Source organism: Canis aureus, chromosome 32, assembly GCF_053574225.1.
Source record: "Canis aureus isolate CA01 chromosome 32, VMU_Caureus_v.1.0, whole genome shotgun sequence".
NCBI lineage: Eukaryota > Metazoa > Chordata > Mammalia > Carnivora > Canidae > Canis > Canis aureus.
The window spans coordinates 15,877,609-15,894,678 of NC_135642.1; the positions used below are offsets into that span (position 1 = coordinate 15,877,609).

Sequence of the window (17,070 nt, forward strand, 5' to 3'; positions counted from 1 at the left end):
CAGATTCTAATTTAGGGTATGTACTTTAATATTTGTGTCTTGATACAGTTTTGTCAGCCATTAATTTTCTCATCGAGAAAGTAAGAGTTCCAAGTGGATTGTCTCATACTTTCTTTCTAGTGTGAATTCAATTTTTAAAGTATCATTATGGGGGCGCCTGGGTGCTCAGTTGGTTAAGCATCTGCCTTCAGCTTAGGTCATGATTGGGGTCTTGAGATCGAGCCCCACTTTGGGCTTCCTGCTCAGCAGGAGTCTGCTTCTCCCCACCTGCTGGTGCTCTCTCTTGCTCTCTCTCTCTCACTTTCTCAAAGAAATAAATAAATACAATCTTTTTTTTTTTTTAAAGTAAAGTATCATTATGTGTGGTAAGATCAAATGATCCTATAAATTGAATGATCCAGGGGTGCCTGATTGGCTCAGTTGGTTAAGTGTTTGCCTTCAACACAGGTCATGACCCCCAGGGTCCTGGGATCGAGTTCCACATCGGGCTCACCACTCAGCGGAGAATCTGCTTTTCCCTCTGCTCCTCCTTGCTCATACTCTCTCTCAAATTAAGTAAAATATTTTTAAAAATATTGAATGATCGAACTGCTCTTCTTACACTTGTATGATTGTTGATCATTAGAATCATGCTCATGTAATTCATTCATTCACTGAGGATTTTTGCACTGCATTGTGAGCTCCAGAAGTCAAAAACCTTCCATATGTTGTTTATTCTTTGCTAGGTACTTAACCTAGCCCAGTGTCTTGAATATGTTAAGTGCTTAATAATTATTTGTTGAATGATTAAATGAATGATAATGTCAGCATGAGTGGTGGCAGCATAGTGCTGTGGAAAGAGTATGCACATTTATGTATGTATGAATGAGAGAGAAAATCTTAAGCGGGTTCCATGCCTGGCACAGAGCCCAACACAGGACTTGATTTCACAACCCTGATATCATGACCTGAGTCAGAACCAAGAGATGGATGCTGAGGTGCCTGGGTGCCTGTAAAGCATCTGCCTTTGGCTCAGGTCATGGTCTCTAGGTCCTGGGATTGAACCTCGAGTCATGCTTCCTGCTCCTAGGGAGTCTGCTTCTTTGTCTCTCCCTCTGTCTCACCCACTGCTCATTCTCTCTCTCTCTCTCTAATAAAATCTTTATAAAAAAGAGAAAAGAGTTGAATGCTTAACCTTTGATACTGAGCCACCCAGGCACCCTGATGTTACTCCCATTTTTATTAGATCATAGGGTATAATATTTTAGAAGTTGTTGGAAAGGGTGTAATATTTTAGAAGTTGTTGGGAAGGTAAAAGTTCAAAGCAATTTTCCACTTAAAAATGTTGGTTTCTTACTTTAATCCCTAGAGACTTGGAGCAAGAGATTTTTCTTACATAAGCTGGCATGTTTGGGTATGCTAGGTTTAATTGTAATAACCTTTGTTATTTTTCTCTTACAGTTTTATATGTGGCACTCATAAAAGATGAGGCTGAGAACACGGAAGGCTTCTCAGCAATCAAATCAAATTCAAACACAACGCACTGCTAGAGCAAAGAGGAAATATTCAGAGGTTGATGATAGCCTGCCTTCAGGAGGAGAAAAAACACCGAAAAATGAAACCGGCTTGTTGTCTTCAATTAAAAAATTCATTAAAGGAAGCACACCCAAGGTAATGGTTTTACCTTGTACTTACATCATTAAAATTAAAGTATAGATTGTTTTATTTAAGCATGCAGAGATGAGAAATGTATTGCTAGTAGATTAAAGAAATGTCTACATTTTGTTACTTTAAGAGTAATAACATGAACAACATTTTATGGCCATTCAGGAAAGCATTATTTATTCTATTTAACTGATCCATTTAGCCTTCTTCTTTTTTTTTTTTCTTTTTAGCATAGTATTAGGAAAAATAAAATTTTTCTTTATTTTATGTGAGTTTCTTTTACTTCCATTTTTTTATATCAAAGAAAATTTAAATTTTCTTGTTAATATTTTTAATACAGTGTCTAATTAGTGAAATAAATTCTCTGAATTCTAACACGTGTATAATGACAATAGTATTACTTTATTAAAGAGGAAAAGTTATTAAAGACAAAATGATCACATGCTCCACATTCATACTTTGGACCAGCTTGATCTGAGGAAACTCATATACCCCTCTGAATCTCAAGAAAACAATAGTAAGATGGGACTAGTTCTAACTACTTTTTTGTTCATAGTTGTTTTTACATTAGATGGCAAACAGAAAAAGGAGTTTGAGAAATTTTAATATACTCTATAAATAGTGTTGTTATTATATAATGTAGACATTAATGAAAAATACAAGATTTTGGTTAAAAAAAGAAAGAAACTTGATAGGTTTTTCCTCTGTCTTCTGACTTCTGTTTATATTCTTTTGATCTGGGCATTCTTCTCTTAATTTGGCACCATAGCATAGCATATCATGCTTTTTTATCCCTTAGTAGTAAGATCTATCTTTGTTGGTTAGCAAATTTTTGCCCATGTCAACTACACATTCAGGGTTTTCCTACAGAAATTTTTAAGTTTCTTTGTATAAATTTCAAAATCTTGCAATTTTCATTAATGTCTGCTTAAAGGTTTAAATAAGATAGGGCCAGTAAAAACCTGTTTGCAAGCTGACCTTTTATTCACGAATTTTGAGGGGCAAGAATTTTCCTCCAGCTACAAATTCATTTAATTGTACTGTTAATCATCTAGATTTTTTTACTGTATTCTATAAGGTTATTATGAAAATTAGTATTGGAATGTCTTGCTAAGATCAAGGTATACTATTTGTTGTTTTTCTCCTCCCAGGCTACTAATCCTGTTAGAAGTTAAATGATTAGCTTGTCATGTATTATTCCTCTTGAGCTTATACTGTCTTCTAATTGTTGTTTTTTTATCCCATTGTCATTAAATCATCTCTTTGATAATATATTCTAAAGTTTTATTGAGAATCTGTACAATGCTTTCTTATGTTCAGTATCTTAAGTATAGGTTGTTTATTTCAAAATTTGGGTAGGAGTTGGCAAGTAATGTTTATTGAGTATATTTGTTAGGTGCTTTATATTTAGTAGTTCCTTAACTCCTATCTTTTGATATTTTATAGAAGAGAAACATTTAGGCGTAATGAATATAGATAACTTGTACAATGTCCGTAACAACAATAATTGTAATAAATGTCCAGGATAAAAACGAACAATAAAGAACAAATAGAACAGTAATTACTATCATTTATTAAACAGTATGTGTCATACACTGTTCTCGGTGTTTTAAGTGTAATAACTTCTGTAAGCTGTATGGACCATATAAAGTAGGTGCTATCATCTCTACATTACAATCTCTATATTACAGATAAGGAAACTAAGGCACAGGAAGGTTAAAGAACTTGTCTAGGGTTACTTAGCTTTAAGTGGCAACACTGGAATTGAAACCCAAAAGTTTCAGAGCCTGCACTTTTAACCCACTATGCAGTACTGCCTCTACAATAAGTGACAATGCTGAGAGTTAAACCCAGGTACATTTGACTGTGATACCTGTGCTCTTTATCCTATACCATTCTGTCTCAGAATAATGAGACAGAAGCTAGATAATGTCTTAATAGCATCACTTATCTTGTGTAAGCATTGAAAATTTTTCTTGATTAAAGCAAATAAGAGTACAATCTTTTATACTTTGTCATTTATATTTATATTCTATCATCATTTTAAAGCTTCCTAAAGCTTATTTTTTTTATAGGATGTTTCCCCCCTAGTATTTTTTTGCATCTATCTTCATCTTCTGTCTTTAGTCTGACTGGATGATAAACTACATTTCTTATCTCCACAAATGTCCTTTTTAAAACCAAGTCTGATAGACAACTCCCTGTGCTGCCTTTTTTGTTTCTTTGGTACCTTTCCCTCTTTGTGTCTACTTTTGGACTTTTCAAGTTATGTGGCTAGAATTGAACTTTTTAGACAAGCCTTCTTGCTTTCTCTTTTGAGCTGTAGTCCTTTCTAAGGTATCTGACATTGCTTTTATGCCTGTTTCAGGAATCTTTTTGAAATGGTCTCATATCACCCTCCTTTTTTGCTCTACTGTTAATATTATGATTTCTAGGATTAGTGTCTGTTGGTACTTGCCATTTTACCATCACTGACCCATTTTTATATTTTTATATTGTTAACAAGTTCTAGTCTGTATTCTGGTCTTAATTTTGGTTTTTTTTGTTTTTTTTTTTTTGTTTTTTTTTGTTTTTTAAAGATTTTTTTTATTAATGATAGTCACAGAGAGAGAGAGAGAGAGAGGCAGAGACATAGGCAGAGGGAGAAGCAGGCTCCATGCACCGGGAGCCTGACGTGGGATTCGATCCCGGGTCTCCAGGATCGCGCCCTGGGCCAAAGGCAGGCTCCAAACCGCTGCGCCACCCAGGGATCCCTGGTCTTAATTTTGTATAAATTAGCCATGAGAATATTTAGGTAAACCAAACATAGGTGGTTAATTTATGAATATAAGTGTGTATATTAGTTTGCTAGGACTGCCATAAGAAAATACCAGAGATTGAATGCTTAAACAATAAATGTTTTTACAGTCCAGAAGCTAGAATTCCAAATTTAGAGTGACAGCAAGTAGGTTTCTTCTGAGGCCTTTCTTGATTTGATGGCTTCTTTCTTGCTGTGTCCTCCCATAGTTGCCCATCAGTCCTTTGTGTTATCTGTGCTGTAATCTCTTCTTGTAAGGACACCACTCATAACTGGATTAGGGCCTACCTTAATGAACCCATTTTAACTTAATTATTACTTAAAAGCTGACTTTGTAAATATGGTTATGTTCCATGGTTTAGGGCTTCAACATATGAATTTAGGGATAGGGAAGGGGACACAAATTCAGCCCATAACAGGGTAAATGAAATCTCTGGTCTCTTTCAAATCCAGGTTTTGTGATTGAAACATTTACCACTTCTCTGATTTCGGAATTATGAAATTGTCAGTAAGAGCACTTAGGAATTCTTGACATGCATTCTTTCTGCATTTAGCAAAATGAGATTTTTTTTTAAAGATTTATTTATTAGCGAGAGAGATCAACTGGGGGGGACAGAGGGAGAGGAAGAGAGAAAATCAAGCAGACCTTAATGGAGGGCTTGATCTCATAACCCCAAGGTCATGACCTAAACCGAGACCAAGAGTCAGACACTTAACTGACTATACCACTCAGGGGCCCCAGCATAATGAGATTTCTTTCTTTCTTTTTTTTTTTTTAATTTTTTTTTAATTTTTATTTATTTATGATGGTCACAGAGATTGAGAGAGGCAGAGACACAGGCAGAGGGAGAAGCAGGCTCCATGCACCGGGAGCCCGACGTGGGATTCGATCCCGGGTCTCCAAGATCGCGCGCCCTGGGCCAAAGGCAGGCGCCAAACCGCTGCACCACCCAGGGATCCCCATAATGAGATTTCTGATATATATTTGAAGTGAAAGCCTCACAGCTAAAATATATTTATTTTATATCAGAAATCTCTCGACTCCTTTCCAAATAGATGGTTACTGAAGTTTTCCTATAATAAAATGATCTTTCCTCTCTTCTTATCTAAATACTGTTATGCTCTTGTTAAGGGTCACCAATTTGTATATGGTTATAATTCTAATGAAATAATCAAATCCTTACCTGCTACATTAAATCAGTGTTTTAAGATCTTTTAAGTATAACCCTCAGAAAGAAATCTATCTTTTACTACATTCATACATGGGCAATAGAACTCACCCTTAATATATTTTATGTGCTCTGATTTTTATTTTCTGTTTCTTCTTCTTCTTCTTCTTCTTCTTCTTCATTTATTTATTTATTTATTTATTTATTTATTTATTTATTTATTTATTTAAAAGATTTTATTTATTTATTCATGAGAAACACAGAGAGGAGAGAGATGCAGAGACACAGGCAGAGGGAGAAGCAGGCTTCATGCAGGGAGCCTGACGTGGTACTTGATCCATGGTCTCCAGGATCACGCCCTGGGCTGAAGGCAGCGCTAAACCGCTGAGCCACCTGGGCTGCCCTTTTATTCTCCTTTTAAAGGTTATTTTAATACTTTAATTTCTTGCTCCACTGGTGGGTTGTACCCCTTGTTTTAAAAACATGTTTAGATGAAAACTTTGTTTTCTAAACTTTGTACTACTACCAAGCTTCATGGTTTCATTTGGAACATTCTTCCTTCTTACAAAAGTTAACATAAGCCAGTCTCTCTAGATGTCTTCTTTAATGACTAGATTAAAAAGTACTCTACCATTTATTATGGAATGAAAAAAATTAAAAGTTCAGATTGGATGGTTATATATACATAATCATAGCATATACCAGATAACTAAAATTTTACTTATTTTTTTCCTGATCTGTAGGCCTTTTACCTCTATTTCTTTACTTATTGCTTTGGTTAGGGCCTCTAGTACAAGGTTCTGAGAAGTAGTGAGAGTAAATACTTTTTCTTGTTGCTGATTTTAGAGGAAAATAGTTGGTTTACCATTAGATATGATGTTAACTAAGTGTTATTCTTAGTTATCCTTTACTCATTTGAGGAAGTGATTATTCCTAGTTCACTAAAATTCTTTTTTTTTTTTTTTTTTTAATTTTTATTTATTTATGATAGTCACACAGAGAGAGAGAGAGGCAGAGACACAGGCAGAGGGAGAAGCAGGCTCCATGCACCGGGAGCCTGATGTGGGATTCGATCCTGGGTCTCCAGGATCGCGCCCTGGGCCAAAGGCAGGCGCCAAACCGCTGCGCCACCCAGGGATCCCCCACTAAAATTCTTATGTTGAGTTTTGTCGAAGACTTTTTCTCCACCTATTGAGATGGTCTTCAGATTTTCTTTTATTCTTTTAATATGGAGTAGTGCAGAAATATTTTTAATGGAAAACCAAACTTGTATTGCTGGATTTGATTTATTGTGTGTATGGGTTTTTTTTTAAAGGGATTTTTACACATCTGTGTTCATGAGAGTTTTGGCCCGTAGTTGCCTTGATTTTAATATTTCCAGATTTTGGGATCAAGATTATGCTTGGGCCATAAAGCAAGTGAAGAATTGTTCCCTCTGCTTCTTATTTCTGGAAAGAACTTATATTGGCTTAGAATTATTTTATCTTTACATAAGTAGTAGAATTCTTTGTGAGAGCTTTTATTGTAAATTTGATTTTTGTAATATATATGAGACTGTTTAGCTTTTCTATTTTTTTTTTTTTATTGTGAAAAAATTTAGATTTATAGCCAGCTGTACTCAGTTTAGATGATCCCAATTTTGCTGGCAACATCCAAAGCATCATAGTCAGGAGCCAGTCGAACATATGCTTTCTTCTCTCCATCAGTCCTGATCAAGGTGTTGATCTTGGCCACATCAATGTCATAGAGCTTCTTCACAACCTGTTTGATTTGGTGCTTATTGGCCTTGACATCCACAATGAACACAAGTGTGTTGTTGTCTTTTATTTTCTTCATGGCTGTCTCAGTAGTCAGGGGGAACTTGATGAAGGCATAGTGACCAAGCTTGTTTTTCTTTCTTTCTTTCTTTTTTTTTTTTTTCCAAGCTTGTTTTTCCTGGTGGTGCTCTTTTGAGGATATTTGAGCTGCCTCAGAGATGCAGGGTCTTGGGTTGTCGGAATGTAGGTGACATACGAATCTTCTTTTTTTTTGTGACTGCATGCCTTTCGGCACCTCTTTCTTAGCTTTCAAAGCCTTTGCTTTGGCTTCGGCTTTGGGAGGGGCAGGGGCTTCCTTCGCCTTCAGAGCCATCTTCATGAAAGGGCACTTTTCTGTTTCTTATTTCAGTTTTGGTCATACGTGTTTTTCAAAAAATTAGTTCATTCATCCAAGTTGTTGAATTACTTGGTATAAAGTTTTGTGATATTTACATAAATATCAATGTCTGCTGTATCTATAATGATGTACCTCTTTTCATTCCTGATATGGATAGTTTATGATTTATCTTTGTTTTGATTATTACTAGAGCCTTTTTAGCTTCATTACTCTTTCAAAGAATCAATGTCTATCTTTGTTAATTTTCTCTTTTCTTTCCATTTTCTATTGATTTCTATTTGTTTTTAATATTATACTTTCTGTCTGATTTAATTTTACTTTTTTAGTTTCTAGAAGTGGGAGCTTAGATAAGGAATCAGTAAACATTTTCTGTAACTATTTCAGATAAACAATATTTTAGACTTTGTGGAATATATTGTATTACAGCTACTACTCACCTCTTCAGATAATACATAAATGACCGACCATGACTTTGGATTCTGATCTGAATTTCATATAATTTTCTTTTTTTATTTTAAATATTTTATTCACTTATTCATGAGAGACACACAGAGAGAGGCAGAGACACAGGCAGAGAGAGAGAAGCAGGCTCCATGCAGGGAGCCCGATGTGGGACTCGATCCTGGGACTCCAGAATCATGCCCTGGGCCAAAGGCAGGCGCTCAACCGCTGAGGCGTCCCTCATATAATTTTCTATGTCATCAAATAACCTTATTCTTTTGATCCTCCCCAACCCTTCCTACATCCCCATTTACAAATATAAAAAAAAAACATTCCTGGAGTACCTGGCTGGCTCAGTCAGTAGAGCGTGTGATTCTTGTGGTCTTGGGTCATGAGTTCAAGCCCTTTATTGGGTGTAGAGCTTACTTAAAAAAAGTTTTGAAAACAAAAACAAAAAACCCATTCCTAGCTTGCTGGTCATCAAAAACAGCTTGTTGGACTTGGCTTCTGGATTGTAGTTTTCCAGCCCCTTGTTTACTTAGATCGTCGATATTACACTCCCCTCCAATATAATTTTTAAAGCTGTGAATTTCAAAGTATTATTTTCCCATACATTCTGATTGTATATATTTTTAAGTTTTTATTTTAATTTCAGTTAATATACAGTGTTATATTAGTTTTAAGTGTACAGTACAGTGACTCAGCAATTCCATATATACATTACCTGGTACTCATCTGATTATATTTTTATTACCTTTTTTGTGGGTGTGTATGATTTAGTCTCTGACCCATGGACTATTTAGAAATGTGTTGTTTAACTTCCAGATTTTTGGGCAATTTTTAGATGTCTTTTAATTGTTGATTTCTAATTTAATATCATTGTGATTTATGAATATACTGTGTATGATTTCATTTATTTGATTTTTTTTTATTTCTTGATTTTTTTTAATACTTTCTAGCATGTAGTCTATGTTGGTGAGTGTCCCATGTGTATTTGAAAAAAATGTGTGTATTCCAGAATTATTTAGTGCAGTATTCTGTAACAATTAGATCTAGTTGGTTGATAATATTTCAGTCTTCTGTGTCTTAAACTTGTTTTATTAGTTACTACGAGAGGGATGTTAAAATCTCCAACTGTTACTATGAATTTGTCTACTTTGCCTTTCATTTCTACCATTTTTTTTCTTCATGTGTTTGAAGTTCTCTTGTTAGGTGTATACACGTTTTTGATGAGTATAAATTGTTCTTGTTACCACTGTGAAATGTCTCTCATCTCTATTAGTATTTGCTTTAAGATTTTCTTTGCCTAGGGACGCCTGGATGGCTCGGTGGTTAGGCACGGCTTTCGGCTTGGGGCATGATCCTGAAGTTCAGAGATCGAGTCCCACATCGGGCTCCTTGAGAGGAGCCTACTTCTCCGTCTGCTTATGTCTTTGCCTCTCTCTCTCTCTGTCTCTCATGAATAAATTTTAAAAATCTTAAAAAGATTTACTTTGCCTAATATTAATATAGCTACATAATTTTCCCAGCATTTGCATGATATAGTTCTTTCCCTCCCATGAATAAATATACTCTGTGTATTTATATTTAAATTGACATGTTCAGTTAGGTTTAAAGTGAATATTAATATGGTTGAGTTTATTAATCTTATTCTGTATCTATCACATTTTTTCTTTATTTTTCTGTTTTTCTTATCCTGCCTTCGTTTTCACAGACTAGTTATCTGTTAGAATTTCTTCTATTTCTTATATTGACTTGAAAAATTAACTTTATGGAGGGACGCATGGGTGCCTCAGTGGTTAAGCATCTGCCTTCAGTTCGGGGCATGATCCCAGAGTTCCGGGATTGAGTCCCACATCAGGCTCCCTTCTGCCTATTCTCTGCCTTCTCTCTGTGTGTCTCATGAATAAATGGATAAGATCTTAAAAAAAAAAAAAACTTTATGGAGTTACAGTTATACACAAAATACCTGTTTAAGATATATAGTCACAAATTCTTAACATATTTATACACTAATGACCAAAAAGTACCTTTACAGTCTTTGCAGACAATTTCACAGCATCACCCTAGGCAACCATCAATCTACTTTTGTTATAGATCTCATAGAACTTTTCTAGAGTTTCATATTCATATGACTGTAATCATTCAGCATCTCTTGTATCTTTCACTCAGCATAAAAGTTTTGGGCTTACTTGTATTACTGCATGGATTCATTACTTTTATTCACTCCTCCACCTAGAATTCTATTGTATGAGTGTACTGCATAACATAATTTGTTTATCCATTTACACAGTTTTTGGTTTTGGTTTTGGTTTTTTATGAATATCATGAATAAAGTTGCTATGAATATTTGTGTTGAGTCCATGTGTGGACCTATATTTAAGTTAAAATTGGGTAAATAAAGAAGATTGGTACTGCTGGGTCCTATAATAAATACATGTTTATTTTTTTGTGGTAGCTTTATTGAGACATATAATTAGCATGCCATAAAACTCACCCATGCAAGGTATAAATTCAGGAGCTTTTAGTATATGCACAGAGTTCTACAACTGTTACCATAATCAATTTTATGCCATTTATGTCATCTTCAGTGGCTGTCACCCATCAAGTCTCCTTTCTTCCCTAGCCCTGAGCAACCAGTAGTTGACTTTCTGTCCATATAGATTTGCCTAGTCTAGACATTTCATATAAATGGAATTCTACAATATATAGTGTTCTATGTCTGGCTTCTTTCACTTAGCATATTTTCAGTGTGCATTTGTGTTACAGAATATATCATTTCACCATTCTTTCTTATTGTGAAGTAATATTCCATTGTATGGATATACTCCATTTTTTCAGTTGATGGACATTTGGGTTGTTTCCACATTTTGGCTTTATGAAAATGACGGCTATGAACATTCACATAAAAGTTTTTTTGTGGGAATCTTTTTTTCTTTTTAAAAGGTTTTATTTGAGAGCACGATCACAAGCAGCGGGGGAAGGGCTTGAGGGAGGAGCAGACTCCTCGCTCGCTGAGCAGGGAGCCCAGTGTCAGACTTGATCCCAGGAGACCCTGGGATCATGACCTGAGCCGAAGACAGACATTGAACCAACTGAGCCACCCAGGCACCCTGTGGAAACCTATTACAGGATAATACGATAATTCTGTGTTTAACTTTTAAGGAATTGTAGGTTGTTTTCCAAAATGTCTGTACTATATTACAGTCCCACCAACAAAGTTGAGGGTTCCAGTTTCTCCACATCCTCAACAACACTTGTTTATTGTCTTATTAGTTTTAGCCATCTTGGTGAATGTGAAATAGTTTGTTATTGTGGTTCTGATAATACATTTTCTATTTATTCATTCATTCATTCATTCGAAACACAGAGAGGCAGAGACACAGTAGAGAGAGAAGCTGGCTCCCCACAGGGAACCTGATATGAGACTGGATCCCAGGATCCCGGGATCAGACCTGGGCCAAAGGCAGATGCTCAACCATTGAGCCGCCCAGGCATCCCATGATATACATTTCCCTAATGACAAGTCACATTGAGAGACTTGTCTTTTTTTTTTTAAGATATTATTTATTTATTCATAGAGAGAGAGAGAGGCAGAGACACAGGGAGAGGGAGAAAGAAGCAGGCATCATACAGAGAGCCCGACATGGGACTCGATCCAGGGTCTCCAGGATCACGCCCTGGGCTGCAGGTGGCGCCAAACAGCTGCGCCACCGGGGCTGCCCACGTTGAGAGACTTTTCATGAGCTTGTTGGTCATTGTAATTACTTCAAAGAAATGTCTTTTAAATCCTTTTTAAAAGGATTTTAAAACCCATTTTAAATTGGGTTTTGGAGGATGCATGGGTGGCTCAGTGGTTGAGCGTCTGCCTTTGACTCAGCTCATGAATCCCAGGGTCCTGGGATCAAAACCCACATGAGGGTCCCCACAGGGAGCCTGCTTCTCCCTCTGCTTATGTCTCTGCCTCTCTCTGTGTCTTTCATGAATAAATAAATAAAATCTTAAATAAATAAATAGGATTTTGGATTTTTATAATTGAATTGAAAGAGTTCTCATTTAGATACAAGTCCTTTATTTGATATATGATTTGCAGGTATTTCCTTCCATTCTTTCATACCCCTTTGAAGCACAAAAGTTTTAAATTTTGATCAAGTTCAATTTGTTTACTTTTGGTTGTTGTTGCTTATATTTTTGGTGTCATATCAAGAAGCTATTGCCAAAATCAAGGTTTGATAAAATTTTAAGAGTCTCATGCTCCACTGACTGAGCTAGCCAGGCGCTTGATAAAATTTTAGCCTTAAGTTTTCTCTGTAAGTTTTTTCTTATAAGCTGCTAAGTTTGTTTCGTATACATTTTATAGTTTTAGTTCTTATGTTCAGCTCTTTCATCCATTTTGAATTAATTTTTGTAGGTGAAGTGAGGTAAGGGTCCCACTGTATTCTTTTGCATACTAATAATATTTATTGGTCCTACCACCATTTGTTGAAAGACTGTTTAACTTTTAAGAAACTGCCTAGTTGTTTTCCAGAATATTTGTACCATTTTACATTCTATCCAGCAATGTCTGACAGTTCCAGTTGCCCACATCCTCAGCAATATTTGGTATTGTCAGTCTTTTTAATTTTAGCCTTTCTATAGGAGTGGAGTAGTTATCTCATTGCATTTTTATTTTGCATTTCCCTGATTAATGAGGTTGAATATCCTTGCATGTGCTTATTGGCCGTATATGGATTTTCTTGTTGTTGTTTTTTTTTTATCTTTCATTTTTTTGGCTTTTAAAATTTTATTTAAATTCAGTTTGCCAACATAAAGTATAACACCCAGGGCTCATCTCATCCATATATGGATTTTCTTTTGTGAACTGACAGTTCAGATTTTCCCATTCGTGGGGAATGACTTCTTAACTTTTTTCTTGTGATTTCATTAGTAATCTCTTGAGCAAGTGGTTCTTAAACTTTTTGATCTCAGGCTCCTTTACCTCCTTACAAATTATTGTTTATGTGGGTTGCATCTATAAATATATCTCATTGGGGGATCCCTGGGTGGCGCAGCGGTTTAGCACCTGCCTTTGGCCCAGGGCGTGATCCTGGAGACCTGGGATCGAATCCCACATCAGGCTCCCGGTGCATGGAGCCTGCTTCTCCCTCTGCCTATGTCTCTGCCTCTCTCTCTCTCTCTCTCTGTGTGTGTATGACTATCATAAATAAATTTAAAAAAAAATCTTTAAAATAAATAAATAAATAAATAAATAAATAAATAAATAAATAAATAAATAAATAAATCTCATTGGATAATAAAACTGAGGAATTTTGGGACACCTGGGTGGGTCAGCAGTTAGGCATCTGCCTTTGGCTCAGGGTGTGATCCCGCGTTCCTGGGATTGAGCCCCATATCAGGCCCCTTGCATGGAGCCTGCTCTTTCCTCTGCCTACTTCTCTGCCTCTCTGTCTCTCATGAATAAATAAATAAAATTTAAAAAAATAAAACTGAGGAATTTTGAAAATATTCATAATTGCAATTATAAACTCATTGAATGTTAATACAAATAACAGTTTATTTCCTAAAAACAAAAAGGAAATTAGTGGGTAGCGTGACATTGTTTATAATTTTGCAGATGTCTTTAATGGTGGCTTCATACAAAGTAGTTTTTATTGAAGTGTTTAAAGAAAACCATATTCACATGTATCTGTTAAAGGGAGGAGTATTTTAATATGCTTTTTAAATAATTGTGATAGTCTTTTGATACATATTGATACTAGACCAATGTAGTTTCTTAGGTTCTTGTTCCAAGAAGGAATTTGAAAGTGCTGCAATGATCTTGTTTTCAGTGTGCATTTGTGTTGTAGAATATATCATTTTTGTCTTGCACCTGGAGTGAGATGCTCTATGTATGATTTTCTAACACTGCACTGGTTATTTAGAAGATAGTGGTTCACTGAATTATGTAGATCTTTGACATGTTGATATATTTCATTATTCAGTATTTAAAAATCACATTTGTGAATATCCTCATTGATCTCAACAGCATAGTTGTTTGTTGTTGTTTAAGATTTTATTTATTTATTTATTTATTTGAGAGAGAGGAGAGAGAGTGCAGGCTTGCTTGCCAAGCAGGGGGAGGAGCAAGGGGAGAGGGAAGTAGGGGAAAGAATCTCCTTGCTGGGCAGCCCTCGTGGCCCAGTGGTTTAGTGCTCCCTTCGGCCCAGGGTATGATCCTGGATACCCAGGATTGAGTCCCACGTTAGGCTCCCTGCATGGAGCCTGCTTCTCCCTCTGCCTTTGTCTGTGCCTCTCTGTCTGTGTGTGTCTCTCATGAGTAAATAAATAAAATCTTAAAAAAAAAAAAAAAAAAAAAAAAAGGAATCTCATTACTGAGTGCAGAGCCTGACATAGGAGCTCTCTCTCACAACCTGAGATCATGACCTGAGCCAAAACCAAAAGTCTGAAACCAAGAGTCTGGTGCTCAACCAACTGAGTCACTCAGGTGCTCCACAACAGGATAATTTTTAAGTACTGGAAAGCTGTGAATTTTATGGTGCTGGGTCCAACTTTTCTAAACTTATGATTTTTGCTTCAAAGCTCTCAATTTTTTTAAATATTTTACTTATTTATTCATGAGAAACACAGAAGGCAGAGACACAAGCAGAGGGAGAAGCAGGCTTCTTGAAGGGAGCCCAATTGGGACTTGATCCCGGAACTCTGGGATCACACCCTGAGCCGACGGCAGACGCTCAACCACTGAGCCACCCAGGCGTCCCAAAGCTCTCAAATTTTATTGTTGGCAACAAAAAGTTTTTCTTGAAGTGACAGACTTGCTTTGTTCACTTTTCAGAAAATACCTACTTCAAGTAAAAATAGTTTTCCTTTGGAAAAGTTGTCTGACCCAGCTTATAATTAATTCAGACGCTTTTTCTTTTTCTTTTTTCTTTTCTTTTTTCTTTTCTTTTCTTTTCTTTTCTTTTCTTTTCTTTTCTTTTCTTTTCTTTTCTTTTCTTCTTTTCTTTTCTTTTCTTTTCTTTTCTTCTTTTTCTTCAAGAGAGGGAATCAGAGCAAGAGGGAGAGAGCGAATCTTAAGCAGGCTCTGTGCCTAGCATGAGCCCAAGGCAGGGTTCAATCTCACAATTCTGAGATCATGACCTGAGCCATGCAGATGCTCTCAGATGCTTTTTCTCAAGATGACTGTGGAAGCAGAAGTTTACAGCAGTAGTGTTTTATTATACTAACTATCCCATCATACAGAATGTTAGCACATATTTAAGGATTGAGATTTAATTAATTTTACAGCTTCAGTGGGGACATTATTAAGCCGAACTGTCTTTTCCCCCTACTTGTGCATGGCAGTAAATAATACAATGACTATTGAGTATCATTGTTTTAATGTGCTAAGTGACAGTAGTTATATCTATCATTGTTTTTGCTTAGTACAAATATTCATTACAAGCTATTTCAGGGTAAATTGAGATGCAAAATTATTCACCACTTGTGTTTGCTACTATGCATTCACAGTAAAAAAGATCTTTAGTGATTAGTTGATGTTAGTATCAGATAAATAGAGTCAAAACAGAAAGTTGGCCATATCCGTAAGGCAAAAGTGTAATTCTATAGACCAGATAGATATTAACTCATTTCCTGTATTTGCAGATAAGTTTTCAATTCAGTGAGTGACTTTGGGAAGTAGAAGGGGTTGTTTCTTTTATAGACTTTATCCAGGAGGCTTCCAGCAGTATACTGTGCAAGAGTTTATAAGTCTTTCAGATACTATGTACACTTTTTCAACCAATGCTGTATGAGAACTAACTCTTTAAAATATTTCATTGTTTTTATTTTTAGTTTGAAAAGCTGTAATGATTTTTGGCTTTTAAGGAACTCATCATGTGTACATTTAAACTGTTCTTCTTTTTTAAATGCTGAATGACTGTTCTCAAATGATAGTGCAACTGAATCAGCACCATCACTTTATTTGAATATGTTCTATTACATAAGGCATGATAAGACAACTTAATGGTATTTATGCAGCCAAAGAGAAAATAGCTTCATCATATTCTCATTTGTAACTTACAGTATGATCCAGATTCTTTGGGGGTTTTCCTCCTTTTGTGAGTCAGAGAATTCGGATCAATCAGTTTCTGCCTCAGTGTGATAATAAATTGAAACCACACATCATCCAATCTTCCTTTTTTAATCCAGTAATCCATTCATAATTATAAATTTATGAATTTTACTTTAAACTATTACTAAATTTCAAAATAGCTATTTTAGATACAATAATGTTATTATTTTTTAAGATTTTATTTATTCATGAGAGAGACAGAGAGGGAGAGAGAGAGAAAGAGGCAGAGACACAGAGGGAGAAGCAGGCTCCATGCAGGGATCCTGATGTGGGATCGGTCCTGGGTCTCCAGGATCAGGCCCTGGGCTGAAGGCAGCACTAAACCGCTGAGCCACCCAGGCTGCCCAGAATTTTAAAAATTGAATCTGTTATTATTGCAAAGCAAAATATTAAGAGTACTCTTACTATATTTCCACAAATACATATATTAAAAAGTTAAGATTTCAAAATAGTAATTTACTGGATTATAATGATGCCACATAGATTGTATGATAGCAAGTATGACTGTTGAAGATAGCTGGTAAAGAGTACAGTAGTATTGAACACCAAGATCTTTTATATTTCCTCATATTTGCCTTAGTAGTATTCATTCCTTACTGCAGGTTTAGGATCCCATCTGGTATTATTTATTCTATGCCTGAAGATCTTCATTTAGTATTTCTTGTATAGATCAGCTGGAAATGAATTCTGTTGTTTTCTGTCTCAGAATGACTAAAATGAACAGTTTTTTAAAAACTTGCTATATCTCTTACCAG

General features: G+C 35.7%; 1 protein-coding gene across 8 annotated transcripts in view; it reads left to right on the forward strand.

The window, feature by feature from the left end:
- CTDSPL2 (CTD small phosphatase like 2) overlaps positions 1 to 17,070 on the forward strand; it is an 88,816-nt gene that overhangs the window by 26,610 nt on the left and 45,136 nt on the right. For all 8 annotated transcript variants that reach the window (XM_077880917.1, XM_077880911.1, XM_077880912.1 and 5 more), the window contains one exon: positions 1,441 to 1,650. In XM_077880917.1, coding sequence (XP_077737043.1) covers positions 1,465 to 1,650 — 186 coding nt within the window. In that variant the 5' untranslated portion in view covers positions 1,441 to 1,464. The remainder of the gene's footprint in view (positions 1 to 1,440; positions 1,651 to 17,070) is intronic.